Raw genomic sequence first — 16,004 nt, 5'->3', positions numbered from 1 at the left:
GTAAAAATGTTATGTACATATACAGTAGCAGTCAAAAGTTTGGACACACTTTACCATTGAATGAGAAAGTGTGTCCAAACTTTTGGCTGCTACTGTAGATTTAGTCAACTATTATTTCTATACATCAAAATCAACTAAAATTCAAACGTGTTCAGCCTTTGGGTGAAAGGGTGAATAGTTTTTGAGTCAGTTACCTTGAAAATCTGACTTTAAGAACACAATAAGTGCTTTCAGTTTAGTGTCAAAGTCAGGCATCAATCTGGATTCAATATTTGTGAATGAATTCTTCAGTAGGCTATTTACTTATTTATGTTTTGCTCTCTGGGAATGTATAAATGTTCTGTACATATGAGGCAGATTTTCCTATAACAAACAGAGCACCTGAGGACCAGGAGGTAGCCCAGGACTGTACCATCCCTCCTCAGGTAGACTGAAACCTGATACCTGGCTGTTACCATGGTGCCGCTGAAGGAAAGCAAAGGTTGATGGGAGTTTAAAAGGGTTTTCGGGACCACACATGGGGCTTTGTCAGTTCTGATACTAGAGGCTGTGTTTTTCTTCACGTTTTCTAAGAAACATTGTCGGGGCACGGAACCAGACATGGGAATCTAACATTTTGTGGCGTTGAATAGAGCAAAGTCTGCAAGGAAAAGCATCAGGTGTAAAATATTGATGGGGCAACAGGTGTGATCCTTAAACAGCAGCCAGGAGATTGGTCTTCTGGGTCGAAGGGCTGCCAGGACCCCCGCTACACAGGCCGAACCACGGACCTCAGCACTGGTGAGTCTGACTGGACACATTTCTTTCTGTCAGTCTGAAACAAGAATCTCTTGGACAGAGATAGGCCTGTGTTTCTACCAAGGAGTCTTTTAGGAAACATGCTACAAATGATCCTGAAATAGTGGAATTATTAAACACATTAACGGCACATAGTTGTCACAAGGGTCTAGACATATTTAAGGTTGCAGAAGCATATAGAAATATAAATAGATAAAACTGAGTGTGGTGCTATCTGCAGGCCAGAAACAAGACCATGTAAACCTGTATGTCTCCAGTTACACTGCTACCTCCTCCATAGTATACTTGGGATCATCTTTCCTTATCACAGTGCAGCAATACAACGTCTTATTAGATGTATATTGGGTGTCAGGAATATAATAGTTACTATCATACCTGAATTGAATAAGTGCGTCTAATGTCATTTGGAAGACTGTTCTAAAGAAAAGGCCCTATAGTCTGCTGGTTTCTTTACAACTCTTTGGGACCAGTAAATGGTTGCAGTTTAAAAAGCAGAGCAGGCACGATGAAGTACAGCAATTACAATCAACCGCAATCTAAAATACAATTTTCCCCCCTCAGACTCACCAGGCCTCACTCCTCCTGGAGGAGGAGGGGGAGGTGAGCGAGCAGAGGGAGGTCAGGACGACCAGCTGGTGGTCCAGGAGCTGTGGTTTATCGTGGTGATAGCAGGCGTGGCCCTGCTGCTGCTGGCCCTTGTGTTAGCTCTCATGCTTCATAAGGTAAGAGACAAGACTGTTTTGTGTTGAGGACGACAACCAGCATAGGTTCACATGTACCTCGTTTCACTGTAAAAGGCCTGTAAATAATTTTAGAGTAAGTGAAAAACAGGGTTAAGAAAACAAGTTTGTAAGTTTTGCCAGTGATCAGGTAACATTTTGTTAAACCACTTCTTAGGCAGGGACAGATCATATAGAAAGATGACATTTTTAAAAAGGGAGACTTTCAGCTTGCCCTTTTTATGAAGGGTACTCAGTTTACTTTTCCTACACTAGGCCCTGAAAAAACCCCCCTTCACCAGAGAGAGACCTCCACTGGTGGCCCTACCCATGCAGAAGAGGAGCCCCATGGCTGTTTACCCACCCAGTAACTCTGTTTTGGTGAGGGGGCAGATTTACCCTGGTTGTTTACTTACATTAAATGTGATCAGTAAGTAAACAACATTAATAATCTGTTTTATTGCAGTTTCATTCATTGATTCATACAAATTTAAGGATGACACATTTTAGTATTTTAAGCAAGAGGACTTACTTAACCCAAATTTTCCCTCTGGGATTAATATCTTATTTCTGCCTTTTACAGTTTTAAATAATAATAGCAACAAGTTCAAAGCTGTATGTGATATCTCAGGATTTTTTTCTGATTAATTTAAACAAACATCTGTGAAATATTTATGTCAAGCCTCAAAAATGAGGTGTAATGCCATAATAGCAGTTAACAATTGACCAATACATTGCATTTCTCTCTTGATGTCTCTTCTTTTTCAGTTTGACACTGTGCCTGACACAACAGGCTCCTCCCACAGTGTGACCCTCAAAGGCTTCACCATGAAGATAGAGGTAAACCTGAACACTTCAACAACATGCACGGCTTTGCTGTGCCTGTGCTTCATAGTTTTGTCTTTTTTTCTGTTTGTAGCAGGAAGTGCTGGAACCTAAATGTGAGCCTGCTGAGGAGGTCCCTCCGCAGGGTGAGCTGGAGATCCTCAGTGTGAACTCCCTGAGACGCAGCATCAGCCAGGTGATGGATGGAAAGTCCCTCACAGGAGACGACGAAGCGTGGGACCCAACCATTTCAGGCCATGACAGTGGGATGGTGAGAGACCCCAGAAACTTATCAGCACTTGTTCAAACTAGAACCACTGAAAACTTATTAGCACCGAAGATGCTATTATAGAGGCTTTAATTGACTCACTTTAATGTCTCATTGACACATTTATACAGATGCAGCCAAAACACGAAAAAATACTTCTGTGAATAGAAATACAAGGATGGGTCCTGTTACATTTCTGTTCTTACCAACCTTTGCTCTTCTCCCTGTTTAGTTTATGGATGATGAGGAATTTGTTGACACCATCAAAGGTTTCAGCACCGTGAGAAAGGAGCACACCATGTTCACTGACACCAACCTGTGACCTGAGGACAACCTTCAACTCTTGACAGTAAGGCCACTTATTCACATAAATCATCCAGGTTCTGTGAGAATGTATACGGTGAGCAGTCAAGTCATTAAGTTAGGCAGTAGTAGCTGAGAAGACCATGCACACACACCAGGTGTGTAAATATAGAGCCAACACCACATAAAAGTCTTCACGTTAATTTATTTGAAATGAGTTGCAATGCAATGTGGGCACAAAACACTTGTACCGTTACAGTCAATAATGTGGTTACAAAATGAACATTTACATAATAAATTAATATACTGCAGTACCACGAGACAATAAACATAAAACCCCTAACTGGGGAATTATACCGCATTAAAAACTAAGGAGTTGGTCGAATGTACAAAAAAGTTAGGCATTTACAAAGGCAGACTCTTTCTTCTTGCTTGTTTTGTTGTAGATTCTTAGTATATATTTATATACTTCCATAAACTCCATGCTCCACTGCCATTTCATTAAAAAACGAAAGCTAAATAATTGACCCAGTTTGTATTCCAACCATTTCCACCAAAGCTTTTGATTTACCAGATTATGATTGGCTGAGAAACATTTGGCTGAAGTGGCTTGTCTACTGTGTTTCTAACAGATAAAACTAAATGATCATTTTGTTCTAAAGTTTTCTGTATTTCATTGCAACATGCATTTGCCCCCTTAGTGTGAAATGAATATGTCCTTAAACAAAAAAGTTAACCGTAATTAGAAAAATGTGTTTGCAGCAGTAAAGTGCATGCAGCACATGCTAGGTTGTAGCCGTTTTTTTTTTTTTAAATTTTTTATCCAAGCTGGCAGCAGTACATATAGTTAGTTAAATATAGCACTATAAGATTATGTCATCCTTTTACAAAAGAATAAATGAACTCCTCCTATTTAAGCAACCATTTGTGCATTTGTGCAATCATCCCCAATATCCATAATCTTTATCACATCCTTTTCTTCCAGCCACGATCATGAAAGCTATGCTTCCAAATTTTAACCAGTAAAAGTCAATTCCCTTTTCAAGAGTCTCAAACTAGTCTCCAACTCAACCAAAGATTTTCTAATAAGTTTTCTGTTAAATGTTACAACTGCTATGCTGTGGTCACTAGACTGCTACACCAACTAGTGCTACGATAAAGTTGTAGGCCGTGCTATTAGAACTGCTACTGTACCTACCTAATGATTACTACTAAGCAGACTCGCTAAAATCGTAGCCTAAAATTTGTAATGCTACCTGATTTAGTCAAAAGGCTACCATAATTACCTCCATCTGCTCATCCAGGAATTTAGAGAAAATGGTGTGAATAGATAAAACATCTAGCTGCTAAACTGTCATCAGAAACTTACAAAGCCTCAGGAATATCAATACCTATCAGAGCAAGATTTGAAGTGTGTAACATTGTTGAGCGTACCTGAGAGCTAGACTAGACCTGATCCAAACATGTGCAGCACCTGTACTGGCTGGTGATTTGAACATTAGTGTCAACTTGATGATGGGCTGTGCAGTACTATATTGGTGGTGTGTGGTTTTAAAGAGGTGCTCCAGTGATTATGTATCGCACTACCGTCGCATCAGGAGACTTGGAAAACAAAAATGATTTAAATCAATAGGACTGAGTTGAAATCCCTACTTTGGGTCCTGTAGTTACAACAGTGCAACTTGATAGCATCTTTCTGTTAGACCGTCCCTGTTTGCTAAACACCGCACCCTGAATCTTTACACAGACTTTCTGCATCTCTGTCCAAGCTGAGATAACCGATAACATCGGTACAACATAATCAGGGTTATCGTCTCAAATTCAACAGGGTTCCTCCATCGACACAGATACTCAAACTGATGGCGATACGTAAAATCAGTGGAGCCACCCCCTGTTAAAATTCTCGTGCTCACAATGACTGTAAATCCATCAGGATGTCTGCCAAGAAATCTGTTTTCTGCACCACAACCTAACGTTTCTAAGCTTCTAACAATGATAGACTAAAGTGCTACCACAACACAGTTAAAGGTTAACAAAGAAAACCTTTAGTTGACATTAGAAGAAACTACACAGTTATCAAACCTGGCATAAAGATAGTCAAATCAATATGACCATTTAGGTACTTTTATAATGATGCAAAAATGTAATACTGTAGAATCATATGATGGCAGCTCCTGAGGAAGTGATAAAGTTGTTGGGGATGGGGTCACTACTTGAGGGCTCAGAGGTCAGTGGACAGCATTTACAACATGGTTCACAAAAGTGGCTATTGGCAGCTCCTTAATCTACCTAAAAACAACTCCTTATCCAAAAATATGCTTTCCATTATTTGTTCATCCAGCTATTATTTTAAAGTTTTCACTTTCTTCCCTTTTCCAAAACATAAAAAGTTCCCCGAAGTGTGCAGTTACCCTTAATTGTATACAAAATATTTCAACATTCAACCAACTTTGCTAAAAGTGAGCATAAACCCTAAACCAACATGCAAAAAACAAGTGGGCTTCAATTTGGATGTTTAAGGGTTTGCTCTTTGATCCTTAGCAAGCAGAGCTTTCAACCTCCAGACATTATATGCAATTGATCAACAAATGCCATTAAAGCAAAGGCTTCCAAAAAGGAAAAACACGATTTATGCTTGCTACCATGACTCACCTGGCACTTTCAGATTCAGTAATTCTGCCAGGATTTGCATTCGGTTTACAAAACAGATCAGACTACACTTCCCTCACACAGGTCTGCAGATGAAGCCCGCAGAATAAATAAAAACCACCTTATTTCCCTGACCTTTCACCATCTAGGAGCCACAGGCTAATCAGGAAGTGAGGTGTTGAGACTAATACTGATTACTGGCATCCATAGACAAGTCATCATGCAATCAGGATAAATGGGATTATAGTACTCAATGAAAGGTTAAGATTACAATTAAAATTATACAGACCAAGGCATTACAGCTAGAGTTAAAAGCTCAGGAAGAATGTACAAAAAAAAAAAAACACCACAAGGGGAATAAAAAGTCTGTTGTTAAAAAAAAAGCAAGGAAGGTTTGGGTTTCAATCCATTTTGTGGGTTCCTCCAAATTACCAGAACCTTCTTCTGATGGTCCAGTGGAAGGTCCTGGAAACACGAGACTCACCATTGGCTTTACGTGGGGCAGAGAACTGTGGAGACATGAACAGATCAGCTGATTATCAGTGCTGCTCTTTGAGAGCTGAGAAAGGATGAAAGAGCGACTGCCACAGGGAGAAATGTGGGGTGAGGAAAGAAGAAACAGTAGCTACAGGTGAGAAGCAAACACGTGAACAACAGCTGCTGCTGCTACAAGCTCGCAGTAATGGGGAGTTAGGTGAGTGTATTCGTGTGTTTCAGCATAGGCGTGGTGCAGCCACAAGCACCGCACAGCACGACAAGTTGGCGCTACAGCGTAGAGCAAGTGAGGGAAGGCTGCTGCTTTAGGGAAAGACAGATACTACACAGAGTGAAAGAACAACACAAGGCTCATGATAGGAGGCTGAAGGTGAAGGATCTGTCAATGTGTCAGTGCTCACGAACCTCAGTTTCCACTCTCATACCAGAGCTACCCAAAGGACAGTGCAGCACAGATGAGAGACAAGGAAGGTACAGGTCAACAGTGAAGGGTTTCTCCATCCATTTAATTATTTGTGTTGAGTGCTACTCTTTTCTCTACTGTCTCTCAATTTGTTGATTTTTGCTTAGTTTACTTTCTGTAACTGGAGGCAGCTATGACCAATCAAAAGTCACCATAAAGGAAGTTTTGAACCAAACCCTTTCCATCCTTTTGAATTATTTTACATTACTGCAACAAACCAACTTGATGAAGAAGATGCTGCCCAGCTTTTCAATGTTCCCTGAAGTCAAAGAAAAAGAAAAGCTGTTTACCTTTGAGAATGTAGTCTGTTAGCAGGGCAGGTACCTTCTCACTGTCATCCCTCATGGCATGGAGGACTAGCAGAAAAGGGGGGGGGAACAAAAACAAAAAAAGCTAAAACATTTGACAACACACAAGCATCATGTATGTATGTGTGTTTGTGGGCTGTAATGGTATGCTCACTTTTTGTGAGGATCTCGAGGTCCTCCACCGATTGGGAGCCTGCTTTCTTATAAGGAATTACTGTGGTGAGGTACTGAAAAGAAAAGACAAAATACAATGAAACAAAAAGATTCTACTACATACTGATGTAATTGTACATCCTTTAAATGTAATCTTGCTCTGTCAGTATCTTGAAGATCATATGGTAACTGTAAAGGCCTTTACACACCGACACCACAACACAAGTAAAAGTCATGAAAAACATTTGGAGGAAAATTCGAATTTAACACACTATAGATATCCAAATCAAACGTGACATGAACATCTGACTATGGGTTCTAAAAAGTTGTGCTTCAAAAAAATGGATTCCTTATCAAAAGGTGAAGACCTTGTGCTGATTTTACTAAAGAAAAGCACATAAAAAAAGAAAATCGCTGGGTGAGAGGCAGGCTACACCCTGAACAGATCACAGGGCCTATTACAGAATGGACACAGAGACAAAGACTCACATTCACGCCTACAGGAAATTTAGAGTCCCCAATTAACCTAACCTGCATGTCTTTATCCAGTATCCAGAGTAAACCCACACAGACACAGGAAGGACAAGCAAAGGCCCCTGGTTCGACAGTGCTAATTACTGGAATGGCATCCAGGTTCCAACTTCTCAGAGGTTTATTAGTGCATATGTTTACCTACAACAGTATCTTCTTGACCTAAACCAGACTGATACAATTATAACAGTAAAACCTTCAGAAAAACAATGGCAGGAGAGGGAGAGAAATAAAGTTATTCAAAAAAAAGTAAAGAATGAGCGAAGTGAAGAAAACAAGAATAAAAATCAAGCACAAAGAGAAGACAGAAATGACAAAACAATTCACAATGAATGTCAGTCATGGCGGCTGCAGAAAAGGAAATAAACGTGCCAGTGGGGTGGGGGGGGGGGGGGCCACAGAAATGTAGCTGCATTGGAAAGAAAGAGCAGGGGCACCTGTTTGTCCCCTCCTGTGTTGCCAAAAGTTTGACGGAGGCCGTTTTGAATGACATTGGAGAGTCTCTCCAGATTGAGGAGCTACAAGGAGTGAGAGGAAGGAGGAAAAGAAGAGAGTAAGGAGAAATGAGGTTTCTGTATTAAAAGAGAGAAGGAAAAGGCTTGACACAAACCCTTGGTGCTAGTGTGACAGCAATCTGTCAGTCATGCATTATGCCTATCTGCCTAGAATTTAAAGAAGTGTGTGGCTGTGTGTACATGCATCTCACTAGTCACCACTATAATGATGTAATAAACAGCATATGTTTTGTCTTTGACTATGGCCCCTACAGTGCCACCGCGTGACTCACCGTGCCTGGGACGTGCGTGCTGGTTGTCCTCTGGCCGTTGGAACCGGTGGTGGTCGTACTTCTGATTTTCTTCTTCTTACGGAGCAGCTCGCGGTGCTCTTTCTGTCTGTTTTGCACATCGATCAGCAGAGAGATGAAGCTGTTCTTCACCTGTTTTTTTAAAAACAAGATTTGATTGAATTATGTTGGTTTTTAGAATCACTTTATGTATGTAACACTATTAGAGATATCTATTTTTAGCTACTGTCAAAATACAGTGTGATAGTTATGACATTGAAACAAATTACATTGTAAAAATTAAGCTGCTAGCACTGACCTCTCTCGCTGGCCTACAGAACACTGAGCACCGCAGCTTGTTCTCACTACACAACAGATGTTCAAATGGCTGTCCTCTCTTTAAATCTGTATTTTTATTTATTTATTTTTTTACATTTATTTTTACATTTTTCACAAATTCAGCAGGCACAGAAGGAGTTTATCTTTTTGTGGTAATGCTAAAGCCATACATTCGAGAAGATACAAATTAAAGTACCTCCTTTTCATAGTCCAGTTCGTCCCGCAGGGCCAGAGCCTGGATCAGCTCTTCACTGTAGCAGCAAATGGTCAACTTCAGTTTTTCCAGAGTCTCGTTCAGCTCAGACACAGTCATCTGACGCAGGCCTGGAGGTGATGAGCAAATATATGTATAAAATAAGTGTGACAATAATTGAAGTTGTATTTTGGGCGCAACAATATTCTACCTTTAAAAATATTACAATACTGAATCTTGATTAAAGTAACGTAAAGGCTTGCAGTACTAACTTTGGTTAAATGTAACATGGTGAACAAATGGCCGTGTAAAAACAGACAGAGGCTTAAAAGCACAAATACACTTTTTTTTAACTTTTAAAGAGAAGAGAATTGTGTTTTCCATTTGAGGTTAAATGTACAGACCTTTTGTTACAAACTACACAAATGTTTATTAATGTGTTCAATACATTTAAAATGCAATTGAAGTGATAGGAAGTAAAGGATAAAATGTGACCAATTTTCAAGTCTGCTGTGTCCTTCTGTATTTCTATCTCTGACGGGAAATGGTTCAGTACAAGTTGTGCACACATTTTGCCATGCATGTAATGAGCTGTCTAATATATTAAACACAGAACAGTAAATTATTATATGCAGATGCCCGAAACTCAAACGCCATTACAAAACGTGTTCAAGCCAAATGCATGTACTATATATGCTGTTGATTATATAACTCGTAGTGACGAGGCGACTGCTGTATATTTAAATGTGTCACACATTGCATAAGAATGTTATGTGTGCACGTGTGTTGTGGTTTGTTCATGTTTGGGACTCTGACCGATTGCACATCATTAAGGGAATTTAGTGAGCTGTCAAATGGCAGCAGAGTGTGAAACCTCACTGTGCGCATACACACCCACAAGGGGGTGAATTAAGAGCTTTGTGTTACTATGTTATTCCTTGTACAGGGGTACTCACGGTTCTCGTAGCTGGTGTTGGAGCCAGAACGTTTTAGAGGGTGGAAGTCCTGAGACAGCATGGACAGGTCCGACTGTAAGGGACTCTCGTCATCCTCTGGGTCTGGAGACTCCTGCATCATCTCCTCTATCTCCTCTATTACCTAGATGACAGCACAAAAAGCACACACACACACACGCATCAACATGTTGATTTAGTTAAAGCTGGTGTTGCAGTTTACACATGGTTATTTAACCAGAGGCTGTGTTTTCTCGTGGAACTTTTGACTTCAGTATATGGCAGCGTTTCAATTTAAAGTAAAGGATCAAAGTCGCACTGTGGTTTTGTTTTAATAAACTACAGAGCACTCCGCCTGCTGTGTCACATGCTCTGATGGACATAAGCTAAATGCTGCTGACCTGCATGTCTCCCCGCAGCTGATGATTGAGTAAGAAGAATATCACGGGCAGATGAAGTCGAACCTAATGTGTGTGCACCACTAACTTTAAGAGTGTGAAGAATTGGCGATTTGCTTCAATGTTACAGTGCAGTTATTTTTAGGCACATATGTACTGATAACTATCATTTCTTCTACCACACTTCAGTCTGTCTCTATGTGCATCTCAGCAGCTGAAAAATAGAGCTAATCATGCTGTCAAGCTTTATGGCACGCTAAAGGCAAAATGCATGGAACTATTATTGCACAAACAGGATGAACTCCAGAGTGATTTCTTGGCCAGGCTTAGGCTACTTACATAAATACATAATATAAATTTACATCAGCATCCTACAGTGTTGATTTGACAGATGTGGGAAGAACAGAGACATAACAGTGTGACGTCTTTGTAGCGCAAGCCAAGAATTCAGGATTAAGGTTTGCGACAGATGTGAAAGTCAAACAAAGCTTAGAGAAAAACTGAAAACTTTTTGTGCTTCATTGTGATAATGTGACATGACAGGAAAAAAAAAAAAAAAATCAAGGACAGATGAAGTCAAACCTGAAGAAAACTGAAATACAATGGCAACCTTAAATGTGCATATTTGTATACTGACAGCTATAATTGCATGTACAGGCTGGTGGAGTAGTAAGTTGAATTATACCTGTATTTATTTATTTGAAATAACAAAACTGACTTTCCAAGTAAAAGAATTCTGAGGATATAAATTACTCCAAAGAGCTGCTGACAATGTGCGTATGTGTGCGTGTGTGTGGATGTGTTACTTGTTCAGCTGTGAAGAGCGGCTCGTCGTTGATGCAGGAGACAATGATTGAGTGCATATCCATCTGCTCCCTCAGCTCCTCGTCATCTGACAGATCCAGTGACTGGTTATCCAGCTTCTGTCCATCAGGGGAAGGCAACGATCGAGAGACAGAGAGAGAGAGCGAGAACTTGGATGAGACCATAAACAGGTGGTTAAGCAGATTGAAGGGAGATGAGCAAACTGCTTACACCTTGCATCTCAGCTCTTCTTCAGCTAAGAGAATATTTCAGATACTGTGCAGATTTATGGAGAAGTGCCCTGTGTGCTCTAAACATTACACTACATCTCAGACTCTGTGAGGGGGTGTGTACCTCATGGTCCGCGAGGTTGAGGGTGGGAAGGTGTAGGGAGCGAATGTGCGACGTCTTCCAGTCCACAGGCATCACATTGCCGTAGTTATCAGTCAGAGCGTTCCATACCCTGGAAGAAAGTTCGAAGGAGACACGACTCAACGAGCACCGGAGAATAACAGACAGATATGATAAACATAAACACAGATCAGAAGATAAATGAAGACTTCACTGCTCACTGCAGCTACGAGTAACCCTGTTTCCTTCTCTTTTTTCTGTGACACAGCATTACTTGGCAGTCTTATGTCCTCTTCTCTGACCACCCCCTCATCACTTTGCTATGTTCCCGCTTATGGCTCTCACAGCAGTCGCCTGAAACCACTGACAAATGCAACAACTCCTGAATCACAAGTCCTTCTCCCTGCTGTAAACATGTCCTGGTTAGTAACACCGACATGTATTTGGTTGAACCTCGAAACAGAGGTCTGCAAACATTTTAGTCGCTCATATGGAAATAAAATCTGCAAACCTACAATTTAAGAGTGCTGCATGTTTTTTTAGGTTTGCTGGTAATACTGGCTAATTTAGAAACAGTGTCGTCATCACGAACAGACTGTTGAATGTTTACAATGTTGTTCAGCATTAAAGTTGGCTGAAAACCTATCACAGCCAAGCAGATGGTGGCTCTGAGTCTGCTGAACATAACAAGTTTATTGTTCAACTGTGAAATCCCGTCTCTCCGTCGTCTTTTTTTTTTTTTTTTTGTTAATCATGTACATTTATTTTGGGGAAATAAAAAGTCGTTTTCAGCTCCAAACATATCCAGTGCTTGGCATGTAGTACCCTTCCTTATAGTCTAAAACACATTCATTTCCTTTTATTCAGGACTTGCTGGAGACTACTTTAAAGTGCTGTTTAATAAATATGTAGCACTATGTGAAACTACCTTTATGTGGCCTTGCTAACATAGCTAAAAGCTGTAGGCATTATGCATGCTTTCTTTTCACACACCATTATAGGAAATCGAGTCTGTGCAGGGCATAAAATTCAACACACATGCAAGTCACTGTGCTTTTATTCCTGGCCCCTGACTGCTGCGAGGATGGATGCTGTGAACCCATGTGTCAGAGTGGCTCTGCATCGTCACAGGCGCTTTCTCTCTCTCTCTCACTCACACACACAAATGTTTATGTAACTTGCATGTTTTTCCCTGAGGTGTCCATGCACAGCTTGGGGGGTGGGGGGCTGTTGGGTTGTTCTAAATAGGGCAGAGGATGGCAGGAAATATATTCTGTGCCTCAAGCAATGACAGTGTCTCAGGCACGTGAGTGGATGCCAAAATACACCATTAGTTTGCGTTTGGCCAAGAGAATTTACATTTAAAAAACAAGCCCAGTCCAGATTTCACGGAACCAATTTGTTTCTACTTTCGACTCTGCCAATTTGTCTGAGCTACTCGCTTGAATACATTCATGCGGATGTTGTTTTATCTTGCACACACGATGACAGATGTGATTCACATGCAAGACTTGGCTTTAACGCAAACACATTTTGCTTTGTAGGTTTTAAATCTCACCGAAACACACATAAATGCACACGCATTTCCTCCTTGTCATCGCTGCTGTTCGTCTCAGCCCCGGTCTTACTGAAGAACTTGTTAAGCGCCTAGGCAAGTCCTGCAAAAGTGCAGTCATCCAGAAAAGACTCTCACTGAGTCTGGCACTGCTCTTTGGGCTTCAACGGGCTGCTTTCCAATTATTCCAGTCCCTTCTTCCTCTAGTTCTTTGCCTTTAGCAACCATCCATGCCTTTCCCCTCATTTAAGCAGATAACATACATATCCCTAATTATTCACTGATGTGAGCTCTCTACTACATATGAATGTTTATGGGTTAAATTTAAGTTAAATTACAAAACATCCAGGTAAAAACTCCACATCCAAGCTACCGAGGTCCTGTTCAACTCCCCCACTTCTCATGGCCAAGAGATGAGCTGATGTTCCTGATATGTAACCTGACATTAATCAGCATCGTCACTTAGCCAGCAATTTAGTACTGCCCTAGTTAGTATATTACTAGAATCGTAGCACTGGAATAATTGTTCAACTGAGGAAAATACCACACAAGCATTTGTTCCAGATGCTCAGTTGTGATAATTTGCTAACTTCTTCAAATATGAAACAGAATATCTTTGGGTTTTGGACTGTTGGTTTATCAGTATAAGCAGTCATATAAGAATAAGCAATCTGAATAAGCATCATAAGCAGTGTTTACGGCAACATTAAAAATGAGTATAAACAATGGTCATGATGACAGAGTCCCACATTTAAAACCCAAGTCCTGGCTCAGGGGAGTTGCATCACCAACTTCCCTGTTGGTGATGCAGGGGAAGCTAACATACATTACATGATCTGATCGTACAGTTTCACTTTGCTATAAGGACGAGAAAGCAGGAGGAGGAGGATTCAGGCAGCTCTGTAGCTACAGTGACGTCCGTGCTTGGTGTGGGACTGATGTGACTAGTTGATGTGAAATCATAGTATGTTCCTATGTGAATGTGTATTTGTGACATTTGTGCATCTATTCACAAACATACAGATAACACTGTCTGTAAAGGTGCCAGGAACAGATGCTGACAGTGTAACCTTCAAGGCAGCAATGATTACACATATGAAACATGACATAGTGTGTCTGCTAGTTGTAAAAAGAAACAGTATGACTCCTGAAAGTCAAGTCAGTTAAAGCATAGGTCAACAACTTGGGTCCCTCGCTTTCTCTGTATGGATCAGTGGTTTAACAGCTATTATAAAATCAATCTAGCATGAAATCAACGTGGCATGACTCCTGCTCATCACACAAATGAAAACAAGCAACACCACAAAGGTGAACTCCTGTCTCACCTCTTTAAAGACAACACCGTCAAAACATGTTCATAAACATAAAGTGTACTTTACATTTACCACTAAATTAAAGCACTAAAGTTAGCCAAGTGCCGTTTCTGAGTCTGGTTGTGTTGTTATAGTCAGGTGTCTAAACTCTCGTCGAAGCTAAGCTAAATTAGCTGCTGTCGAAAGCGGGTTAGCCTGGAGAGGCTAAAGTAGCTAGCTAACAAAGAGATTAAAAGTTAGCATAAATAAACCCATGAACATGGATGTCACACTCACTCGTCGTCTTTCAAGTAATTATCCTCTGTGATGGGTTTTATAGGGGCTATGTCTTCTGTCGTGGTGTTGTAGTTTCGGAAACACACGGTCAGCTTCTCGTCGAAGTCGTGGACGAGGTCCTCCATCGACTTGAAGCTGCAGATCTCCCCGGAGAAACTGTTGTCCAGGTCTGAGAAATCGTCCAGGCCCGACGACGGATCGCCCACATTTGAGTTCAACTGGTCCAGCTGCTCGGCCGACTCCGAGGACGGCTTGAATTCGTTAAAGTCCTGCCAGTCCTCGTCGAAGTGGGCTAACGGCGCCGCCATGACTGCCGTCGGAGCTCGGTCGACAGTCAGACAAACACTCGATGCTGCTCCGTTCTCGGCCTCGACACGCTGGACTACTCGGTGAGGGACGGAGACCGGAGGATACGCGAGGGGCGGGGCGACGTGGCGTCACTGACAAGCCACTCCCTTTCGAGATGAAGCAAAACAAACCCACGTCTGACCCTCTGGACTATTATCCATATCACTTAATATTTTAATCTCATCTCCCTTTGTATGGGCTCAGAGGTTGCACATTTAATAAAAAATATTGTGAAATAATCAGATGAAAACATACACAATGAATTCTCTCTAAACAGTTTTTAAACGTATATTGTAATTTCACAATGTCTTATTTATTTGATGGTTTCTGGTTTATTTTTTTAATATTGACAGTTTGGGTCGCCATAAAAATATTCACATATTTTGTCAGCACCCTTGCTTTTGTGCACCTTCCTAAAGTAAATGGCGAGGTCTGTATAAAAATGTATGACCAACAATAAGGATAACGCAAAATAATTTGACTTCACTGGCAATTGTTAATTTTGGCATAATCTGGCCTTTTCATGTCATTTACAAAAAATGACTAAATACAGAGGATCATTCTGACAGAAACTCAACCTGGTGTTTTCCACCACAGACCCATTCACACATGCTTAGCCAAAAACAATGATTCAGGGCTAAAATGCATCTACAGACCTTTCTGTGCTTAAGGGTGGGCACAGCATCTAATCTGTGTCCAAAACTTGGGACTTCACAGTTTCCTGCCCTTCCAAACTTCCATGGGCATTTTTTTTCAAAACCCTGAATGCTTTATTGAAAATATGCATACATAACACTTTTCCTACACAACAATACAAAACAGTACAATCACTTTTGTAAATAACACATTGAACGCAAACCCACACATCACCCCTTCCCATCCTAGCCCAAGGAACTTAGAGATGCTACAGTAAGCCCTTAGTATTCCCCACCCAGCCCCTACCCACCACCCTCACCACCTCTGAGAGAGAAATAAGACATTTAAATCAGAAACAACTCCCTTGGTAAACTCAAGACAAAAGAACAGAGTCGACACCAGATTGCATACAGACATAGCATTTGCCACCAGCAAGTGAACGATGGGCTTTACTCATTTGGGTTCTTAGTGTGAATGATTTACTTCAAGTCTACTGAAATAATGTCAGATGTGGAAGAAGAGTCCATTCTGCAGTCCAGAGT

The 16,004-nt window shown here is 40.9% G+C and overlaps 2 protein-coding genes across 5 annotated transcripts; one reads left to right on the top strand and one right to left on the bottom strand.

Annotated features, from left to right (window-relative positions):
• The first annotated feature begins 578 nt into the window (after window positions 1-578).
• Window positions 579-8,417, top strand: LOC113137090 (usherin). Of its 2 annotated transcripts, none has more exons than XM_026318475.1 (7): window positions 579-780; window positions 1,360-1,520; window positions 1,794-1,898; window positions 2,286-2,357; window positions 2,440-2,613; window positions 2,843-2,959; window positions 8,282-8,417. In XM_026318475.1, exons 2-6 carry the CDS (start codon window positions 1,509-1,511, stop codon window positions 2,930-2,932), a joined length of 453 nt encoding a protein of 150 aa, XP_026174260.1. In that variant the 5' UTR covers window positions 579-780; window positions 1,360-1,508; the 3' UTR covers window positions 2,933-2,959; window positions 8,282-8,417. The 2 variants fall into 2 exon arrangements, with proteins under 2 accessions (XP_026174260.1, XP_026174259.1); XM_026318474.1 differs by having other exon boundaries at window positions 2,437-2,613.
• fez2b (fasciculation and elongation protein zeta 2b) lies at window positions 3,099-14,872 on the bottom strand. Of its 3 annotated transcripts, XM_026318473.1 has the most exons (10): window positions 14,479-14,872; window positions 11,338-11,446; window positions 10,986-11,102; window positions 9,785-9,926; window positions 8,832-8,959; window positions 8,300-8,449; window positions 6,983-7,055; window positions 6,811-6,876; window positions 6,463-6,487; window positions 3,099-6,071 (listed from the first exon to the last, which is right to left on the bottom strand). In XM_026318473.1, the coding sequence occupies exons 1-9, from the start codon at window positions 14,784-14,786 to the stop codon at window positions 6,477-6,479; spliced, it is 1,104 nt and encodes a 367-aa protein (XP_026174258.1). In that variant the 5' UTR covers window positions 14,787-14,872; the 3' UTR covers window positions 3,099-6,071; window positions 6,463-6,476. The 3 variants fall into 3 exon arrangements, with proteins under 3 accessions (XP_026174258.1, XP_026174256.1, XP_026174257.1); XM_026318471.1 differs by lacking the exon at window positions 6,463-6,487; XM_026318472.1 differs by lacking the exon at window positions 6,463-6,487 and having other exon boundaries at window positions 10,986-11,099.
• Window positions 14,873-16,004: the final 1,132 nt, after the last annotated feature.

Source organism: Mastacembelus armatus, chromosome 24 (genome assembly GCF_900324485.2).
Source record: "Mastacembelus armatus chromosome 24, fMasArm1.2, whole genome shotgun sequence".
Classification (NCBI taxonomy): domain Eukaryota; kingdom Metazoa; phylum Chordata; class Actinopteri; order Synbranchiformes; family Mastacembelidae; genus Mastacembelus; species Mastacembelus armatus.
The sequence above is the reverse complement of the archived record's forward strand: the minus strand, read 5'-3'. Positions and strand labels throughout refer to the sequence as shown.